Below are 22083 nucleotides of genomic sequence, written 5' to 3'. Positions count from 1 at the left end.
GTTTTGTTTTGTCTGCCCAGTGCCATGATTAAGGACATACCCTCGTGGCTAGAGAAGTACTTGGAAGGGGAGGATCCAGTTGTCGTGGTCCAAATAAGAACCAGTGGCACAGGTGGAATGAGGTTTTGTTGAGAGTGTTTGAGGAGTTAGGATCTAAATTAAAGTGCAAAAGCCCGCAGGTAATAATCTCTGGATTTCTACCTGAGCAATATGCAAATTGGCATAGAAACAACCTGATTAAAAGTTAAAAGCAAAATACTGCGGATGCTAGAAATCTGAAATAAAAACAAGAAATGCTGGAACCACTCAACAGGTCTGGCAGCATCTGTGAAAAGAGAAGCAGAGTTAACGTTTCGGGTCAGTGACCCTTCGGAACTGGCAAATATTAGAAATGTCAAAGGTTATAAGCAAGTAAAGCGGGAATGGGGCAAGAGATAACAAAGGAGAAGGTGTAGATTGGACAAGGCCACATAGCTGACCAAAAGGTCATGGAGCAAAGGCAAACAATATGTTCATGGTGTGTTGAAAGACAAAGCATTAGTACAGATAGGGTGTTAACGGACTGAAGATTGAACAGCAGCAAGTACAAACATGAAAAAAAACACAGTGGGGAAGCAAACTGAACAAACTAAGATGAAATGAAATAAACATTTAAAAAAAATTGTAAAAAATGTAAAAAAGAAAAAAGAGAGAAAAAATAGCTAAAAATATAAGTAAAATGGGGGGCCCGTCATGCTCTGAAATTATTGAACTCAATGTTCAGTCCGGCCGGCTGTAGTGTACCTAATCGGTAAATGAGATGCTGTTCCTCGAGCTTGCGTTGATGTTCAGTGGAACACTGCAGCAAGCCCAGGACAGAGATGTGAGCATGAGAGCAGGGGGGAGTGTTGAAATGGCAAGCAACTGGAAGCTCAGGGTCCTGCTTGCGGACTGAGCGGAGGTGTTCCACAAAGCGGTCACCCAGTCTGCGTTTGGTCTCCCCAATGTAGAGGAGACCACATTGTGAGCAGCGAATACAGTATACTACATTGAAAGAAGTACAAGTAAATCGCTGCTTCACCTGAAAGGAGTGTTTGTGGCCTGGGATGGTGAGGAGAGAGGAGGTAAATGGGCAGGTATTACACCTCCTGCGATTGCAGGGGAAGGTGCCATGGGAAGAGGACAAGGTGGTGGGGGTAATGGAGGAGTGGACCAGGGTGTCGCGGAGGGAACGATCCCTTCGGAATGCTGACAGGGGAAGATGCGTTTGGTAGTGGCATCACGCTGGAGGTGGCGGAAATGGCGGAGGATGATCCTTTGGATATGGAGGCTGATGGGGTGGAAAGTGAGGACAAGGGGAGCCCTGTCACGGTTCTGGGAGGGAGGGGAAGGGGTAAGGGTAGAGGTACGGGAAATGGGCCGGACACGGTTGGGGCCCCTGTCAACAACAGTGGGGGGGGAATCCTCGGTTGAGGAAAAATGAGGTCATATCAGAAGCACCATCATGGAAGGTAGCATCATTAGAGCAGATGCGTCGGAGACGGAGAAAATGGGAGAATGGAATGTGGTCCTTACAGGAGGTAGGGTGTGAAGAAGTGTAGTCGAGGTAGCTGTGGGAGTCGGTGGGCTGATAATGGATATTAGTAGACAACCTGTCCCCAGAGATGGAGACAGAGAAGTCGAGGAAGGGAAGGGAAGTGTCAGAGATGGACCGTGTAAAGGTGAGAGAAGGGTGGAAATTGCAAGCAAAGTTGATAATATTTTCCAGTTCGGGGCAGGAGCAGGAAACGGCACCGATACAGTCAATACCGAGGATTCGAAAATGTGCTTTGTGAAATGATGATTTTTAATCCACTGGCTGGAAACCTGAATTGAATTTTAAAAAAACAGATAAAAGGTGACTCGATGCTGGCAGCTAAAGATGGCCACCCCAATTTGCATCACTGTACTTTCCACATTCCAATGCATTGAGACAGAGATGGCCTGTCTGCACAGACACATCAAGAACAATGATCTGGGGAATCTGAGTGAATCACCTATTCTGTTTCCATTAGCAAAGCATCAAGGCCATTATCTGAATATTCAACTGGGAGAGGCGAGCCAATCAAACCTAATCACTTGAACAATGAGACCTTAGCTGTGAGACAAGAATTCCTAGACAGGAACTGATTAAGTTGCAAGATGGAATACACATTAGTAACCACCATACTTGAATCACTGGGTGACGGTCATATGACAGGCCCACCCTCCGTGTGCTTAAGCTGGTGTTTTTTCTGCAGTAGAGAGACAAGCAGCTATATCTTCTTCTTCTTTGGCCTCCTTGTCTCGAGAGACAATGGGTAAGCGCCTGGAGGTAGTCAGTGGTTTGTGAAGCAGCGCCTGGAATGGCTACAAAGGCCAATTCTAGAGTGACAGACTCCTCCACAGGTGCTGCAGATAAAATTGGTTGACAGGGCCGTTACGCAGTTGGCTCTCTCCTTGCGCTTCTGACCTTTTTCCTGCCAACTGCTAAGTCTCTTCGACTCGCCACGCTTTAGCCCCGCCTTTATGGCTGCCTGCCAGCTCTGGCAATCGCTGGCAACTGACTCCCACGACTTGTGATCAATGTCACAGGACTTCATGTCACGTTTGCAGACGTCTTTAAAGCGGAGACAAGGACGGCCGGTGGGTCTGATACCAGTGACAAGCTCGCTGTACAATGTGTCCTTGGGGATCCTGCCAGCTTCCATGCGGCTCACATGGCCAAGCCATCTCAGGCGCCGCTGGCTTAGTAGGACTTCATTGTTGGAGATACGGTCCTGCACCTGATGCCAAGGATTCTCCGGAGGCAGCAAAGATGGAATGAATTGAGACGTCGCTCTTGGCTTACGTGCGTTGTCCAGGCCTCGCTGCCGTAGAGCATGGTACTGAGGACACAGGCTTGATACACTTGGACTTTTGTGTTTTGTGTCATTTTCCCACACTCTCTTGGCCAGTCTGGACATAGCAGTGGAAGCCTTTCCCATGTGCTTGTTGATTTCTGCATTGAGAGACAGGTTACTGGTGATAGTTGAGCCTAGGTAGGTGAACTCTTGAACCACTTCCAGAGTGTGGTCGCCGATATTTATGGATGGGGCATTTGTGACGTCCTGTCCCATGATGTTCGTTTTCTTGAGGCTGATGGTTAGGCCAAATTCGGTGCAGGCAGCCGCAAACCTGTCGATGAGTCTCTGCAGACACTCTTCAGTGTGAGATGTTAATGCAGCATCGTCAGCAAAGAGGAGTTCCCCGATGAGGACTTTCCGTACTTTGGTCTTCGCTCTTAGATGGGCAAGGTTGAACAACCTGCCACCTGATCTTGTGTGGAGGAAAATTCCTTCTTCTGAAGACTTGAATGCATGTGAGAGCAGCAGTGTTTCCCAAACAGTGTAGGTGCGAGAACACAGCCTTGTTTCACGCCACTCAGGATAGGAAAGGGGTCTGATGAGGCACCGCTATGCTGAATTGTGCCTTTCATATTGGAATGAGGTGATGATACTTAGTAGCTTTGGTGGGCATCCAATCTTTTCTCGTAGTCTGAAGAGACCACGTCTGCTGACGAGGTCAAAGGCTTTGGTGAGATTAATGAAAGCAACGTAGAGGGGCATCTGTTGTTCACGGTATTTCTCCTGTAGCTGTCGAAGGGAGAACAGCATGTCAATGGTGGATCTCTCTGCTCGAATGCCACACTGTGCCTCAGGGTAGACATGCTCAGCCACCTTCTGGAGCCTGTTTAAAGTGACTCGAGCGAAGACTTTCCCCACTATGCTGAGCAGGGAGATTCCACGGTAGTTGTTGCAGTTACCGCGGTCAACCTTGTTCTTATAGAGGGTGATGATATTGACATCGCGCATGTCCTGGGGTACTGCTCCCTCGTCCCAGCACAGGCAAAGCAGTTCGTACAGTGCTGAAAGTATGGCAGGCTTGGCACTCTTGATGATTTCAGGGGTAATGCTGTCCTTCCCAGGGGCTTTTCCGCTGGCTAGAGAATCAATGACATCACTGAGTTCCGATTTTGTTGGCTGTACGTCCAGCTCATCCATGACTGGCAGAGACTGGGCTGCATTGAGGGTGGTATCAGTGACAACATTTTTGCTGGAGTACAGTTCTAGGTAGTGTTCCACCCAGCGGTGCATTTGCTTGCGTTGGTCAGTGATTGTGTACCCTGATTGAGATTTGAGGGAGGCAATCTTCATGATGGTTGGCCCAAAAGCCCTCTTAATGCCATCATACATTCCTCTGATATATCCGGTGTCAGAGGCCAGCTGAAGATGACTGCATAGGTGTTGCCAGTAGTCATTTGCGCAGCGCCTGGCTGTTCTTTGTGCAGTGCTTCTGGCTGCTTTAAGTGCTACGGATGTTAACTCGCTCGGGGCTTTCTTGTAGTTCAGCAGTGCAATGCACTTAGCGGCTATGACAGGTTCCAACTCATCAATGTGAGATTGAAACCAGTCTGCATTACACTTCACACGTTTGCTATCGGTGGTCATTGCTGAGTCATAGATGGCATCTCTGATGTGGCCCACTTGGTCTCTGCATCCCCTGTGGGAGTGTTTTGAAGGGCTTTTTCGAGTGAATTTAGAAACTTGTGTAACAGCTGTGGATGAGAAATTCTGCTAGTGTTGATGCGCGGGCGGCTCTTCTGCTTGGAGTGATGCAGCTTCTTTGGTTTGAGTCTAACCTTGCTGCACACCAGGGAGTGGTCAGTGTCGCAGTCCGCACTGTGGAAGCTGTGTGTGATTTGAACGCTGTTTGGAGAGGCTCGCCTTGTGACATGAGGTCCAGCTGGTGCCACCGGCGTGATCTTGGGTGCCTCCAAGAAACCTGGTGACAGGGTTTATTGTGAAAAAATGAGTTGGTGATGCAGAGGTTATGATAGGTACATAACTCAAGCAGTCTCTGACCATTCTCATTCATCCTACCAGTGCCATAGCGCCCAAGGCAGGAGGGCCATGAGTCATGGTCGGCCCCAACCCTAGCATTAAAGTCCCCCAGCAGGAACAGGTGTTCGGTGTTGGGGATGCTACTAATGATATTATGGAGTTCCTCAAAAAACTGGTCTTTAGCTTCAGGTGGGGAGCTGAGTGTTGGAGCATAGATGCTGAGTAGGTGTACTGGACCAGAGGTGGTGAACAGACGGATGGACAGTATGCGTTCCGAGCCATTTGAGGGTGGCTCTATGACGCTGAGCAAAGAGTTTCTGATGGCGAAGCCCACTCCATGCTGTCTTCGTTCTTCAGGATCCCTACCCTGCCAGAAGAATGTGTAGTCTTGCTCTCTTAGCGATTCGCTCACAGGGAGGCGTGTCTCCTGAAGTGCTGCAATGTCTACATTGAGTCTACTGAGCTCGTTGTTAATGATGGCGGTCTTCCGAGAATCGTTGATTTGTGTAAGGTCTTCCGACAGGCCAGGACACATAGTTCTGACGTTCCAGCTTGCAAAATGAAGGACTGGTACCTTCTTTCCTTTTTTGGTCGTGCCGTTTGGTGCGGTGTTGCAGTCCACTTGTCCCATTGAAGCTGGTGGACTGTGGCGGGACAGAACCTTACTGACCGGGGGCTGCCCGGTTTGAGGCGGGCGGTAGCTGTCCAGTGAGATACGATGACCTCTCCCACCGACAAAGGCAACCAGTGGCGCCCAATCTCTATTCCAATTGAGCTGGACTTATAACCCGTAACTGCTGCCTTCCGTGTTGTTTCGGTCGCTGTGATGTGACTATGGAGTGACCTCTCCATGGCGCATGCCTGGGCGGATGTATGGAGGTTGTGAGTTGCCCAAGCGTCAAAACCCCCCTCTCGGCCTTCCTGGTGGGGTCCAAAGGAATGCAGAGCACGTTTGGCACCGGTATGGCTGCAGGAATTGCCGGAAACATGCCAAAGGTGACACATGACCGCCTTCGGGGTTCCGCTCCGGATTTTCTGTTAGGGTTTGCTGCCTTAGCCTTGGTCTCTCCCGAGATGCCCACAAGGCAGTGGGGTTGTTAGGGCCCCTACACAGGGGTAGGTGGATGCCGGTGGGGGAAAGGGAGTGCGGGGGGGAGGGGGTGCGAGGAGGAGGGGGGTGGAGGGAAGAGGGTGCGAGGGGGAGCTGGGAAGGGGGCTGCAGGGTGCAGGGGAAGGGGGTGCGAGGGGAAGATGGTGCGAGGGGGGAGCTGGGTAGGAGGCTGCAGGGGAGAGGGGTGCAGGGGAAGGGGGCGCGAGGGGAAGATGGTGCGAGGGGGAGCCGGGAGGGGGGCTGTAGGGGAGACGAGTGCAGGGGAAGGGGATGCAAGCAGCTATATGCTGAACAGAGAAGACCCACGTGTGGTCCTTCCTTCCTTTGTCGCTCTCCAATCCTGCTTGCAATCTTCGAGCCCTGCCTGCCGATCATGACCAACCAGGCATAACCCTGCTATAGACAGAGACTCCTTGAAGGAGATCAGCCACATTGCTGTCTCAAAGAGAACCACCGGATTAGTCGTCCACATATACGAATTGGAAGCCTCAAGACCACCAAAGGAAAGTTGCACGACCACCAGCCTGAAGCCAGATGAGTCACCAGCCGCCACAGACTGTATACCCCTTTTATTTCTCTGGACTCTAATTCAACCAATCTATCCTTCCGCACTCTGTAACCTAATTGTGCGTGTAAAAGTTGGAGTGTATTTTTTTTATTTTACTTAGGCTTTATTGTACCAGCCGTCCATGTCTCCGCTTTAAAGACGTCTGCAAATGTGACATGAAGTCCTGTGACATTGATCACAAGTCGTGGGAGTCAGTTGTCTGCGTTCACCAGAGCTGGCGGGCAGCCATAAAGGCGGGGCTAAAGTGTGGCGAGTCAAAGAGACTTAGCAGTTGGCAGAAAAAAAGACAGAGGCGCAAGGAGAGAGCCAACTGTGTAACAGCCCCGACAAACAAATTTTTCTGCAGCACCTGTGGAAGAGCCTGTCACTCTAGAATTGGCCTTTATAGCCACTCCAGGCGCTGCTCCACACACCACTGACCACCTCCAGGCGCTTACCCATTGTCTCTCGAGACAAGGAGGCCAAAGAAGAAGAAGGATTGTACTTAAACCAATATAATTAGAATTAGAACATTACAGCGCAGTACAGGCCCTTCGGCCCTCGATGTTGCGCCGACCTGTGAAACCATCTGACCTACACTATTCCATTTTCATCCATATGTCTATCCAATGACCACTTAAATGCCCTTAAAGTTGGCGAATCTACTACTGCTGCAGGCAGGGCGTTCCACGCCCTTACTACTCTCTGAGTAAAGAAACTACCTCTCACATCTGTCCTATATCTATCACCCCTCAACTTGAAGCTATGTCCCCTCGTGTTTGCCATCACCATCCGAGGAAAAAGACGCTCACTATCCACCCTATCTAACCCTCTGATTATCTTATATGTCTCTATTAAGTCACCTCTCCTCCTCCTTCTCTCCAACGAAAACAACCTCAAGTCCCTCAGCCTTTCCTCGTAAGACCTTCCCTCCATACCAGGCAACATCCTAGTAAATCTCCTCTGCACCCTTTCCATAGCTTCCATATCCTTCCTATAATGCGGTGACCAGAACTGCACGCAATACTCCAGGTACGGTCTCACCAGAGTTTTGTACAGCTGCAGCATGACCTCGTGGCTCCGAAACTCGATCCCCCTACTAATAAAAGCTAACACACCATATGCCTTCTTAACAGCCCTATTAACCTGGGTAGCAACCTTCAGGGATTTATGCACCTGGACACCAAGATCTCTCTGTTCATCTACACTACCAAGAATCTTCCCATTAGCCCAGTACTCTGCATTCCTGTTACTCCTTCCAAAGTGAATCACCTCACACTTTTCCGCATTAAACTCCATTTGCCATCTCTCAGCCCAGCTCTGCAGCCTATCTATGTCTCTCTGTACCCTACAACATCCTTCGGCACTATCCACAACTCCACCGACCTTAGTGTCATCTGCAAATTTACTAACCCACCCACTTCTTTCTTTGTTAAACTCAAGAAAACCTGTCCAATTGGTTCTTTTCATGATAGTGTATAAACGTTAAACACTCACTGAACTGGCAAATATATCCACTTAAGAAACAAACAAACCTGTTATGGTCAAACAAGGAGAAGGAAACGAGGGGAGCCCTTCGACCCATCCTTACCTGATTGTAACAATACATTTACTTAAGGAATAAAAATGTTATAGGAAAAGGGGTCCAACCATGGCTAACAAGAGAAGTTAAAGATGGTATTGGATTAAAGGAAAAGGCTTATAGTACAAAAGCAAAATATTGCGGATGCTGGAAATCTGAAATAAAAGCAGAAAATGCTGGAAATACTCAGATATCGCAGCATCAGTGGAGAGAGAAACAGAGTTAATGTTTCAGATCTGTGACCTTTTATCAGTAGAGGCTTATAATGTTGCCTACAAGAGTAGTAAGCTTAAGAATGATGTGACGGTTACATAAAAAGAGGAGAGTAAAGAACTCTTACTGCAATTGCATAGGACCTTAGTGAGACCACACCTGGAGTACCTGAACAGCTTTGGCCTCCTTACAAAAGGAAGGATATACTTGCCTTAGAGTGAGCACAATGAGGGTACACCAGACTAATTCCTGGGATGGGGGGATTATCCTATGGGAAGAAATTGAGTAGACTCGGCTTATATTCTTAGAATTTAGAAGAATGAGAAGTGATTTCATTGTAACATATAAAATTTTTAAGGGGCTTGTTTCTCCTGGTTGGGGCGTCTAGAACTAGGGGTCATAGTCCCTGAATAAGGGGTCAGCCATTTAAGACTGAACTGAGAAGAAATTGTTTTACTCAAAGGTTGTGAATCTTTGGAATTCTTTATTGGAGTGAGATGTGGATGCTCAGTTGTTGTGTGCATTCAAGTCAGAGATTGATTTTTGGATACTAAGGGTGTCAAGGGCTCTGGGATAGTGCAGGCAGATGCTGAGATAGAATGAATGGGTGGATCAGGCTCGAAGGACCAGATGACCTATTCCTCCTATATCTTACGTTATTACATGTTGTGATGCATACTGTGTACACAGAGACTAGCAGCCTATATATGGGAGAAGAAGAGAATGCAAACTTCCAGTTCTTCAGCTGGGGCAGAGTAAAGTTGTGTGTGTTATATAGAAATCAAGATGTCTTCGACTGGCTCTGGACCTCAGAATTATAAATGCTTTCATCTTGAAGGAGAATTTCAATATAATCACCCTCCTGCATATTGTTCAATCACAGTGCAGCTTGGAAACTAGATAGCTACATTGTACCTCAAGGATGCATATATTCGTATTGGGATCAGGGAAGCCCATAAGAACCTCAGTTTCAATACTAATATTAAAATAAAAGCAAAATACTGCAGATTCAGGAAATCTGAAATAAAAACAAGAAATGCTGGAAATACTCAGCAGGTCTGGCAGCATCTGTAGGGAGAGAAGCAGAGTTAATGTTTCAGGTCAGTGATCCTTCACCAGAACTGGCAAATATTAGATTTTTTTTTTAGAGATACAGCACTGAAACAGGCCCTTCGGCCCATCGATGACCATCAACCACCCGTTTATACTAATCCTACATTAATCTCATATTCCTACCACATCCCCACTTGTCCCTATATTTCCCTACCACCTACCTATACTAGGGGCAATTTATAATGGCCAATTTACCTACCAACCTGCAAGTCTTTTGGCTTGTGGGAGGAAACCGGAGCACCCGGAGAAAACCCACGCAGACACAGGGAGAACTTGCAAACTCCACGCAGGCAGTACCCAGAATTGAACCCGGGTCGCTGGAGCTGTGAGGCTGTATGTAATAGGTTTTAAGCAAGTAAAGCTGAGTTGGGGCAAGAGATAACAAAAGAGATGGTTTTGGTAGGACAAGGTCACAGAGAATAACTGACCAGTAATTTCAGAGCACTGCTGGCCATTTCAACACACCCCACTGCTCTCATGCCTGCATCTCTGTCCTGGGATTGCTGCAGTGTTCCAGTGAACATCAACGCAAGCTCGAGGAACAGCACCTCATTTACCGATTAGGCACATTACAGCCTGCCAGACCAAACATTGAGTTCAATAATTTTAGAGCATGACGGGCCCCACTTTTTATTTTTATTTTTAGTTATTTTTATTTTTTATTTGTTTATTTTATTTTAGTTTGTTTAGTTTATTTCTACTGTGCCTACCCACTTTATTTCATGTTTGTGCTTGGGGGCCAGGGCCGTTCATTCTTCTGTCAGTTAACACCCTCGCTGTACTAACATTTTGTCTTTCACCACACCATTAACATATCGTTTGCCTTTGCTTCATGACTTTCTGGTCAGTTATTCTCAGATGCTGCCAGACCTGCTGAGTATTTCCAGCATTTCTTGTTTTTATTTCATTGTTAATACATGCCACATCATAAGCTATAGACTCTTTTTGAGCCTTAAGCTACTGTCCTGTAAGACTATATTGCTCTTACCCTATTTAGATTCAGCGTGAATGGGCTATATGTCTTCATGATGGATATTCTATCTTACTGTGATCTCTGCACATCCTAGATTTCTAACTAAAGTAGTATCAGAATTCTGTTTAGATCAGTACTACCTTTTATTCCTGCTCCATACAAGTCTAACATTTCACTAATGTTAAACAGATACACTCTATGTCCGACTATTACTCCAGTTTGTGTCTCCTGAGCCTAAAACCGAGGCAGGCATCCCAATGATTAAACCAAAGCATTCTAAATGTACAGCAGATAAAGCGTATGCCAACTTCAGTTTGGTAGCACTCGAAGTTAACTGCAGGTAACTGCTTGGAATTATCCACATGCACATCGCCACTCCAAATTAAAGATATGTGGGTTTCAGAACTATGCCCTTTTAATTTGTTTTTTCTATATCAAATGTATAACAAATCTATGTATGTATTTTATTTGATACTAGAAACCATATGACAGCATGTCATGATAATGGTTTGTCCATGGTTGTCTATGATGACATCTCAATTAATACAGATTGGGAGTTCTCAGTTGACTGTAAAGCCTGATGTTTACCTGCTGTCAGCATTGTGGACATCAGAATGCCTGAGGTCTGATCTTACCTTCATTTTCTTGAGGCTCTCTTTTCTACAGCTAGCTGGGTATACAACTTGCTTCGAGCTTTGTCACGCCATTGTGAATCAACTTTTGCCACTTTTTCCTGTCACAGGACTTGTGCCATGAAACAACATCTATTGTGTGCCTATATTTGTCGCTTTCCTGTAATAGTGGTATTTATGCTTAGTGCTCAGTAATTTCTGTGATGATGAAAATGTAAGTATTCTGATGCTTGAATAATTTACAACATGTCAGATGAGTTATGTGTTTGATTTTTTATAAAGGTAAGGACACTGACTGAAGAAGGTTCGACCAGAAAGGCGCTTACAGATTCCCTAAAGCAAAGACTTAATGTCGCAACAAAAGAGAAGTCAGTTTACGAGGAAATGCATCGTAAGACCACTGGAGAATTGGATAAAAAGGTGAGATTGGTTCTTCTATTGTCTAGTAGATTAGGACATGGCACTAAGATGCTAAGTGTGAAATTTGAGGACAAGAAAGTATATTTTCACATAAGATTATGAAAAATACAGTTTAGGTATCATTCAGTGATGAATTTGGGGTCTGAAATATAACTTATTACAGTGAAATCCTCTGCAGTAAAACTTTTGCTTGCTTTGAAAGTATGTAATTATACGAGTCAACACTGATGGTGCTATTACTGAAAAAATTTTGAGTTTCAATACTCAACCTTAAGTTGCTTTGTTCTTCATACTGAAATAAAGGCTTATTAAAAGAATTTCTAAACCAAAACAAGCATGGCATTGTATTTCTTCAGGTTGCATGCAAACCTTCAACCACAAGACCATTATCTCCTCAGGTGGTCTGCAGTACCTCTGGTGGAATCCACTGGAAATGGCCCTGGTTGGACTGGGTACCTGCTGGCTCCAGGATTTTCCAGTCAGTCTTGGAAGGGGAGAAAGCTCAGCCCTCCCTATACAAGTCAAATAATGTCAGGGGACCCATGGGTGGCGACTCACTATGCCGGCAAAGGACAAGAAGCTTTTAAACTGAGTAAGATGAGGAATATTGGCCCTCAGATGGGCAGAGGTGAGCCTGACAGGGAGTGGGGGTAAGAAGGAACCCCAAAGAATGAGATTCTATATGTGTTAAATGAGATTCACCTCTCTACGTAGGCATTTAGAGTGTTTCTGGGGCCTGAGGAGGGGATTGTGGGTTGTGTCCCTGCACCTAATGGGATCTTCCAACTGATCCCTCATCTACCACCTCTGCAACTTCTTGTTAATTTGTGCTTTATGCCTCTCCCTGTCTTCCTTATTCATTTTACTGTTTTCCTATTCATAAAGTAAATTGATAATGGGAACAGTGGCATAATGGTAATGTTATTAAGCTAGTAATCTAGAGGCCTGGACTAATGCTGCAGAGACATGGCAGCTGGTAGAATTTAAATTCAATTAGTTAATAAATCTGGAATAAAAAGCTAGTTTCAGTAATGGTGACCATGAAACTACCAGATTGTCGTAAAATCCCATCTCATTAACTAATGTCCTTATGGAAGGAAATCTGCCGTCCTTACCCAGTCTGGCCTACATGTGATTCCAGCAATGTGTTTGACTCTTAACTGCCCTCTGAAATGGCCTAGCAAGCCACTCAGTTGTATCAAACAGCAACAGAAAAGTCGAATTAGAATAAAACCAGATGAACCACCCCCATCGACCTAGGCACCAGAAACAACAAGGGCACAACCTGCCCAGTAAACCCTGCAAAGTCCTCCTCACTAACATTTGGGGACTTGTGACAAAATTGGGAGAGCTGTCCAACAGATCAGTCAAGCAACAGCCTCACACAGTCATATTCACTGAATCCCACCTTATCGACAATGGCCCAGACACTTCCATCACCATCCCTGGGTATGTCCTATCCCACTGGCAGGACAGACCCTCCAGAGATGGCGGCACACTGGGGTACAGACAGGAGAGAATGACCCTAGGAATCCTCAACATTTCCGGACCCCATGAATTCTCATGGTATTAGGTCAAACATGGGCAAGGAAACCTCTTGCTGATTACCACCTACTGCCCTCCCTCTGCTGATGAATCAGTGCTTCTACATGTTGAACACCACTTGGAAGAAACACAGAAGGTAGCAAGGGCACAGAATGTACTCTGGGTGGGGGGTCTTCAATGTCCATCACCAAGAGTATCTCAGTAGCGCCACTACGACTGAGCTGTCCAAGTCCTGAAGGACATATCTGCCAATTGGGCCTGTGGTAGGCGGTGAGAGAACCAATAGAGGAAAAAAATCTACTTAACCTCAACCTCACCAATCCACCTGTCACAGGTATATCTTTCTATGACTGTATTGGTAGGAATGACCACCGCACAGTCCTTGTGGAGACAAAGTCCTGTTGTCACTCTGTGGGTGCCCTCCATCATGTGGCACTGCCACCATGGGGTAGAATCAGAACAGATCTAGCAGCTCAAAACTGGGCATCCAGTGGACCATTAACAGCAACAGAACTGTATTCAACCACAATCTGTAACCTCATGGCCTGGCATATCCCTCATTCTACCATCACCATCAAGCTAGGGTTCATTCAGGAGTGCATGCCAGGAACACCACCAGGTATACCTAAAAATGAGGTGCCAGCCCGGTGAAGCTACAACACAGGACACCTTCTTCTTCTTCTTTGGCCTCCTTGTCTCGAGAGACAAGGGGGAAGCGCCTGGAGGGGGTCAGTGGTTTGTGGAGCAGCGCCTGGAGTGGCTATAAAGGCCAATTCTAGAGTGACAGACTCTTCCACAGGTGCTGCAGGAAATTTGTTTATCAGGGCTGTTACACAGTTGGCTCTCCCCTTGCGCTTCTGTCTTTTTTCCTGCAAACTGCTAAGTCTCTTCGACTCGCCACACTTTAGCCCCGCCTTTATGGCTGCCTGCCAGCTCTGGCGATCGCTGGAAACTGACTCCCACGACTTGTGATCAATGTCACAAAACTTCATGTCGCGTTTGCAGACGTCTTTAAAGCGGAGACAAGGACGGCCGGTGGGTCTGATACCAGTGGCGAGCTCGCTGTACAATGTGTCTTTGGGGATCCTGCCATCTTCCATGCGGCTCACTTGGCCAAGCCATCTCAAGCGCCGCTGACTCAGTAGTGTGTATAAGCTGGGGATGATGGCAGCCTCGAGGACTTCTGTGTTGGAGATACGGTCCTGCCACCTGATGCCAAGTATTCTCCGGAGGCAGCGAAGATGGAATGAATTGAGACGTCGCTCTTGGCTGACATACGTTGTCCAGGCCTCGCTGCCACAGGACTACATGTATGCTAAACAGCGGATGTGATAGACAGAGCAAAGCAATCCCACAACCAATGCATAAAATCAAAGCTCTGCAGTCCTGCCACATCCAGTGGTGAATGGTGGTGGACAATTGAACAACTATCTGGAGGGGAAGATTCCACATACATTCCCATCCTCATTAATGGGGGAGACCAGCATGTTAATGCAAAAGACAAGGCTGTAGCATTGTGTGTACCATCTACAAGATGCACTCCTCCACTCGGGCTCTCCCTGATCTCTGAGCAAAGGCCATGTTAGAATGTGAGTATATGACATATCTATGCATTTGAGTACTGCATTGTCATAATGTGCATAATTGGTATATATGAATATGTTGGAATAATAAAATATATTATTAATATGATACTCATCGCTAATTCTGCCCTCAATCTCAATTTCCACTGTCCTAAAAGCATTGTAAATTCTTACTCTCTCCAAATCAAGGCAACACAAATAATGAACTTAAACAGAATTGGACAAATACTGGAAAGGGAGAAATTCGCAGGTGTATGGGGAAAGAGCAGGGAAGTGGGACTAATTGGATAGCTCTGTCAAAGATCCAGCACAGGCATGATGGGCTGAATGACCGTCTGCTGTGCTGTAAGATTCTGTGAATGTCTGAGATTCCACCATCTGTTGTATCTTATACCATCTTCTGCCAAGTTTGCCTCTGAGCATAAGAATGGGTAGATTTGTGGCCTAGTAAGTCTGTTTCCTCTGTGCATTAGGTGTGACAAAATCGTAAGTGTGTTTTTATAGTGCACAAAGGAAATCTTCCCCCACTAAAATCTGGCATATGCAAGTTCCTACCTGCATTTGATTCTCTCATTATGGCATGCATAATGTAATTTATCAAACCTTGCTATTTTTCATTTCTGATGCAGGTATCTTAATTTTGTTAATATCGCTCTGTGTTGGTCCTTTATTTTTCACACATTTCTCGAGCAGTCACTTATTTCCTCCTTGTGTCATTAACAGTAATATTCATGTGTTGCCTATGTACTTTTCTTCCAAATCTACTGCCTGAACTGGCAGAGGCAACACTGACCCTGACTGTGATGCATTGTCATGCTTCCTGTCTTTGTATGCATGTTTGTGGTCTAACGTTCCCCATGCAAATTGTGCTTGAGTTGCTGTACCACTCGTACGATCTCAAATTGTCAGCACCTTTGCTGCCATTCAGACAATTTCTCTAACAATTGCTCACTTCACAGCTGGAGTATCAAACTTATTGATGGTTGTAGTGATTAAATAACTCAGTAACAGGTGGAGAAGCATTAAAGGTTTATTCTTGCAAATGTAGTATTATTCTCTGCTACTTTTTTGTTCTTGCTATCCAAATCACATTCTCCCAAAATACACATTCAAAAGCCAAGTTTTCATTTAATTAACAATTAATAGGTGAGAAAAGCAAAAAGATCACCTAAAGGACCTTCTTACAGTCTTAATGTTTCTGCTAATGGACCAATCTACGAAGGCACATATTTGTTCCTTATCTAGTGAGATCCACATTATGTGCATATCTGCACTGTACATGTATTCTATTCCTATTTATTTTACTTGACTGTTTTCTGTTTGTGTAATTTTTAATATTCTTTCCACCAATTCTAGAATCAGAAACTGCATGATCTCAAAACCAAAGTGATTGAAGCTGAATCTGCAATGACAGAACTAGAGACAACAGCATCGCAGCAGATGCATGGACTGGCAATGCAAAGTGAACAGGCACTGGAAGTCATTCAGAAGAAACTGACTCTTGCAAATGGAAGAGCGGAAGAATTAATTACATTCGTTAAGGTAAGGTTCTGATGAAAGGTCACAGACCTGAAACATTAAATCTGTTTCTCTCTCCATAGATGCTTCCAAACCTGCTGAGTATTTCCAGCATTTTCTGTTTTTATTCCAGATTTCCTGCATCTGCAGTATTTTGATTTTGTATTAATGTGAATTCCTGCCTCCTGAATTGAAGTTGCAGTGCACAGCCATTTTAATAGATTGTAGGTAAAAAGCAATTTCCAGTTTCTTTGGAACTACCACAATTAGTGTTGTGTGTGTTTTTTTTTAACAAATAACATTCCCCTAACTTAATTCAAGCATTTCAACAGAGTTGTTCAGATGAACCATAAAATACTTCAGGTATAAAGCCAAAATTACACAATTTGAATTAAAGGGGACACTTTTATAACCAAAAGGCTACGCATCTTATAGACTGGTCGTCATTATTAGTTTTGTTTTGAAGGCATACTTCAAGTTATCCCAGAAGCTTGCTTCTGCTAATTCAGTTGTCACTTGAAAATTATCAGAAAATTGATACATTTGTAGAATATGGAGAGAGAGCGACTGAGTTTATCTCAGAAAAATGCATGCAAGTGATCTATATGAATGCATTAAATCTGTGATGGATTGACTTAATGCTCAGGAGTGTTTAATCTTCTCAAATATTGATCATGACTGGGATTTCTTAACAGTGCTCCAAGCTTTCAGTCCCTGTAGCTTGAATACTACAGGTTCAATCTTAATGTGTTCTTTTTAACAAACAGTATTAGCAGTCATTAAAGATTTCTGAATGCAGCTGTGCGAGAGGTAGGGATGGGTTGGTTAGAGGAAGCAAGAAAGAATGAATCACCAGTTTCTGTATGTCTACCTTTGTTATTCCGAAAATGCAATGATAAACATCAAGAGATCAGCTCACTGTGATGCTTTTCAGGAGAAATCTGAGATAAATTCAGTTAATCTCCATCAGGATTACATTGCACCTGGGATTTGGTCAAATTGAATCTCTGCGCACACAAGGCAGAATTGTGGCAGAGAATATCTATTAAGTAGTAAATAGAGTAATAGGCTTGGGTGGCTGTTAATGAACTGGATGGCTTAGATCTTGCTGTTTGGGGACAGTCTGCTTTGTTAATAGGTAAACTTGGGACTGTTTTGCCCAAAGCTACTGTTATATCTTATTTTGTAGGTAAAGAACAAGATTCATAAAACTGGGTCAGATGGCAAATAAATATGAGTAAAGAATAAATTGTTTTCTGCTTGGCAGTTGTTGACTATTTTAATGATACGGACTTTTATTTAGTTGTCTTGTGAGGAATGTTCAAATGTACATGACACTGTAGTTGGGAAATGTGAAGGAAATGGAGCTTAATTAATGTTTTATACAAATTGAAACCGGAACATGATAATTTGGTGGATAATTTGCATTATTAGATGGCAATACTATTGTAAGTAACTTGAGGCCTGTTTTTGTTTGTCCTCCTAGTTCAGTTAGACAAACACTACCCCCAACAATGTGACTTAACCTGCAACCTGCACAGTATTTGCTGATCCCATATGAATTAAGATGAAATAGTTTCTGTATATTCACCCTACTAAATTCCTAAACACTGCAATCAGATCAGATCAAACCCTTAATCTCTTAATTCAAAGGAATTCAAGCCTAGTCTATGCAACTTGCCCTCACAAAGTAACTCACTTAGGTATCATTCTAAGAATAGAGGCGCAGGAGAATGCCATTTAGCCCCTTGAGCTATTCTGCCATTCAGTGAGATGGTGGCTGATCTGCGACCGAACTCCATATACCTGCCTTATCCCATTAACTAAATGATATTGTTATGACCAAGTGAGAAAGAGGTCTAGGGTTCCCTTTCAGCCTCACCTGGTCTTGCTGTAACAGGGTTTTATTTTTTTAACACACTATGTTTTTAGCTGCCCCTTGGTGAATCCTTGTTCACCGCTTTCCAATTATACGGCAAAGAAACCAGCGCAACAGGCTTTCTCAGGTTTAAAGAAGAAAAGTGAAATTCGGTTAACCCCTACGGATGCACGACGCCCCCACGCTAGCATGCATATGCGATACACACATGCAGATAGGGACAGAAAAGAGCAGAAGAAATAAAATGGAAAGGTTTGAGGCAATATCTGAAGTGTTTTTGTTACGGGTCTTTGAGCTCACTGTAGAGTCCTCGCTTGTAGGTAGATCTTGCTTTTCGTTGAGGCCCAGTATTCTTCTTAAACCTTGTTCACTGTAGGAGACTTTTCTCTCTTGGGGTTCATATATCTTCAGTGGATTTTGGAGTTCTGTGAGAAAGAAATGGGAGCAGGCAGACAGAAGAGGCTGTGCCAAGCCAGCCAGAAGAGGTCTTCTCAATCCACGAGCAAACAGCTTTCTCTGCAGGCTCTCAGTTCAAGCTCTACAACAGCCAGTTAGTCATGTAACTAACTGGTCTGACCATGTCTGTTTGTGGATTGAATTGGAGCAGGGAATAGCTCCTTTGTCTATAAGCACTGTCTGTTAATATGCAAAAATGTCTTTCCAGCCAGGGCCTGGCGACCCCTTGTCACAGGCGTTCTCTTCTTCCCAGCAACAATTTGAAATTTAATGTCCATGTGGCAAAATTAATGTGTCTCATTCTTGGCAGGTGGGGGCCTGCATGACAATATTAAATTACTGGTGACATCTCAACTTTTTGTCCTACATTTTCAAAGGACTTTGGAGAACAGCCTGAAGCTGTGCCTCATGTTTAAACCAATGTGTTTCTGAAAATGGAGTCATAGAGTCATTTACGACACAGAAAGAGGCCATTCGACCCATCGCGACCATGCCGGCTCTCCATGGAGTAATCCAGTCAGTTCCACTGCACCGCTCAATCCCCATAGCCCTACAAGTTTATTTCCTTCAAGTGCCCATCCAATTTCCTTTTGAAATCATTAATTGTTCCCGCTTCCGCCATCCTTGTGAGCAGCGAGTTCCAGGTCATTACAACTTGCTGTGTAAAAAAGTTCTTCCTCACATTCCCCTGCATCTCTTGCGCAAAACCTTCAATCTGTGTTACCTAGTCCTTGTACCATCAGTTAATGGGAACATTTTTTCCTTGTCTATCTTATCTAAGCCTGTCATAATCTTGTACACCTCTTTCAAATCTCCCCTCAATCTCCTTTGCTCCACGGAGAACAAACCCAACTTTTCCAACCTAACATTGTAACTAAAATCCCCCATCCCTGGAACCATTATGGTAAATTCCTCTCAAGGACCCTCACATCCTTCCTAAAGTGTGGTGACCAGAACTGGATGTACTACTCCAGTTTCAGCAATTAGGAGATAAATTGAAGAGCAGGACCACATGGGTTTTCTCAGTCACTTGTTTCACCTCACTGACTCCTCCCTGCTCCTCCCCTGCTTTAGCATTCTTCTTTTCTATCTTCTCAGCCTGGGAAGCACTGAGACTGAGTGGATTACTGAAGAGCCTGAATAGGAAACAGCTGATGTCATGGAAGTGTTTTTTTTCTCTGTTTAAAAACTAAAGTGGTTCTGTGTGCCTTTAAGACTGAGAGCAGTTTTTATATTCTCTGGGAACAGTGTGGGAGCTGCAAGCCTGTTTCCTAAGCAACATCGAGAGAGAGATCACATGCCATATTGTATCAGATTGACTGTGTGTAAAGACTGGCTAGAATCGGTTTGAACTGGCAGATTAGCAAAGCGTGCTCTCCTGAAGGAAGGAAGAATTTGTATCTCTCAGCAGAAAATCTACATTGGCCTATAGGCTGTGTTTCGCCTAAAGAGGAAAAGACCCTTGGAAAGAAATATTTGCATTATTGGAAGTAGCAAATTCCTTTTTACTTTGAGTCTCTAAGAAGTCTCTGTCTCAGGAGTGGCTTTCTGTTGCCTTTTGTGTTTCTGGGAGTTCTGGAAACTCAGTAAAGTTTCTACTGATAGACTGCTAATTCAAAATCTAAATAGACCTGTTGTTCTACTCCTTTGTTGAAAGATTTGTGTGGCACCTACTTCAGCTGAAGTACCATGAACGCCTTTCCATTACAGACTGTTCATCAAATTCACCTGGAGACTTTGGGTGCCATCTGACTATTCGACTCTGGGACACCTCACAGAATCGGAACGTAATCCACCAAGACATACAACCCAGCTGTTTTATTATTCCTAAGAAACAGCTTTAATTTAAAACATCATTTCAGAACCAATTAACCGTTGGTTTCTGAATGTATGTGTGTGTGTATGAAGGCTAGGAGGAATAAGAAATTATAAAGTCTTTTGCAGACATAAATTTATCTCAGTATTGTTTAAGATTTGGTTTATTCATAAATAGTTAATTTGTTGTTGTTTAAGGATACCTGGTTTGGTGTGTTTTATTCTGGGGTAAATAAAGTGTTTAATTTGGCTAATTTGCGGGAGGTGGGAATCTTTAATAATATGCTGTGATCTGTGGAGTAATGGAACTGAATTAACAGTGCATTACTCCCGCCTCAGTGGTAACACTGGGCAAACAGGTGGGTTGGGAGCTACTATGGATTGTCGGCTGAGCAAATGGGCCAGGAAGCATGTGGAGTGGGAGTGCACACCAGCTAGAAAGCACTTTGGGTGGTTGGGCAAGTGAAGCATTTGCAATGGGCCAGGCAGCACTCAGATGGAGCAGGCAAGCCAAGATTGCTCCCCCAACACATTTCAACCCAAAGCCAGTTTATTTCATCACGCTGGACTCTTCTATTGTGTTTGCCAATTAGAGCAAGCAAACATGGTGGAAGAAACAGACTATGGGTTGGATAGGTAATTACTGCTCATGGTAGACATGAGCTTGGAACATGTATGCATACCACTGAAGGATCAATATTCCAGGCACATAATGATTGGCAAATTTCTAATTTGCACATTCCGAGACTTAGTTCGCCAATTGTAAATTTTAATTAAAATTCTGCTATTTCTCCTGTCACTCCCAACCAAAGGAATAAATAGAATGATGCATATATATTGCTCTTAATGCCACTTGGTAGCTCAGTAGAATGGTTCCCTTTAATGAATCTGCTTTATGATTTCCTCCATTATATATGTGGATAATGCATATTTCAATGAGTTTTCTAATGAGGTAATGGGGGGTGGGGGGCGGTGGGGGGTTGGAGCAGGTAATGCAGTTGATGTGGTGTACATGGACTTCCAAAAAGTATTTTATAAAGTACCACATAATAGGCTTGCCAGCAATGTTAATACCCATAGAATAAAAAGGACAGTGGCAGCATGGATACAAAGTTGGCTGAGTGAAAAGAAAAAGAGTAGTGGCGAATGGTTGTTTTTCGGACTACAGGCAGGTATAAGAACTCCCAAAGTTCTCTGTTGTTTATTGAGCTGGAAATCAGGTAGTTTCCCAGAAAGGCTTGTTATTGCTGGACATCAGGTGGTTTCCTGGAAAGGCTCGTTTTTCTCATAAGACCTCTCAGTGCCCCTTTTAAAAACATTTACAGGGACTGTTTTTCAAAGTCAAGTGGCCGTTACATGACCCTCCCCCTTTGAAAACCCTAAAGTTTAACATTTCTTCAATCTTTCAAAATAAATCCTCAAAAAATATATTTAACAAAACACAGAGGCACTTTCGTAACAGTGCAAATCGTAGAAGGTGGCAGGACAGGTTGAGCAAGTAGTTAATAAGACATACGAGATGTTGTGATTCATAAATAGGGGCATAGAGTACAAAAGCAAGGGAGTTATGATGAACTTTTATAAATGCTAGCTCGGTCTCAACTGGAATATTGCGTCCAATTTTGGGCACCACACTTTAGGAAATGATGTGAAGGCTTTTGAGAGGGTGCAGAAAAGATTACTGAGAATTGTTCCATGGATGAGGGACTTCAGTTACGTGGATAAATTGGAGAAGCTGGGGTTGTTCTCCTTAGAGAAGTGAAGGTTGAGAGGATAGTGAGGATATTTGACAGAGGTGTTCAAAATCATGAAGGGT

The 22083-nt window shown here is 44.3% G+C and overlaps 1 protein-coding gene across 4 annotated transcripts in view; it reads left to right on the top strand.

Annotated features, from left to right (window-relative positions):
* The window catches only part of cntln (centlein, centrosomal protein), a 474184-nt gene that overhangs the window by 388876 nt on the left and 63225 nt on the right, over positions 1–22083 (top strand). For all 4 annotated transcript variants that reach the window (XM_068030497.1, XM_068030494.1, XM_068030495.1 and 1 more), the window contains exons 23-24: positions 11334–11471; positions 15956–16141. In XM_068030497.1, coding sequence (XP_067886598.1) covers positions 11334–11471; positions 15956–16141 — 324 coding nt within the window. The remainder of the gene's footprint in view (positions 1–11333; positions 11472–15955; positions 16142–22083) is intronic.

This window comes from Heterodontus francisci, chromosome 4, assembly GCF_036365525.1.
Source record: "Heterodontus francisci isolate sHetFra1 chromosome 4, sHetFra1.hap1, whole genome shotgun sequence".
Classification (NCBI taxonomy): domain Eukaryota; kingdom Metazoa; phylum Chordata; class Chondrichthyes; order Heterodontiformes; family Heterodontidae; genus Heterodontus; species Heterodontus francisci.
The sequence above is the reverse complement of the archived record's forward strand: the minus strand, read 5'-3'. Positions and strand labels throughout refer to the sequence as shown.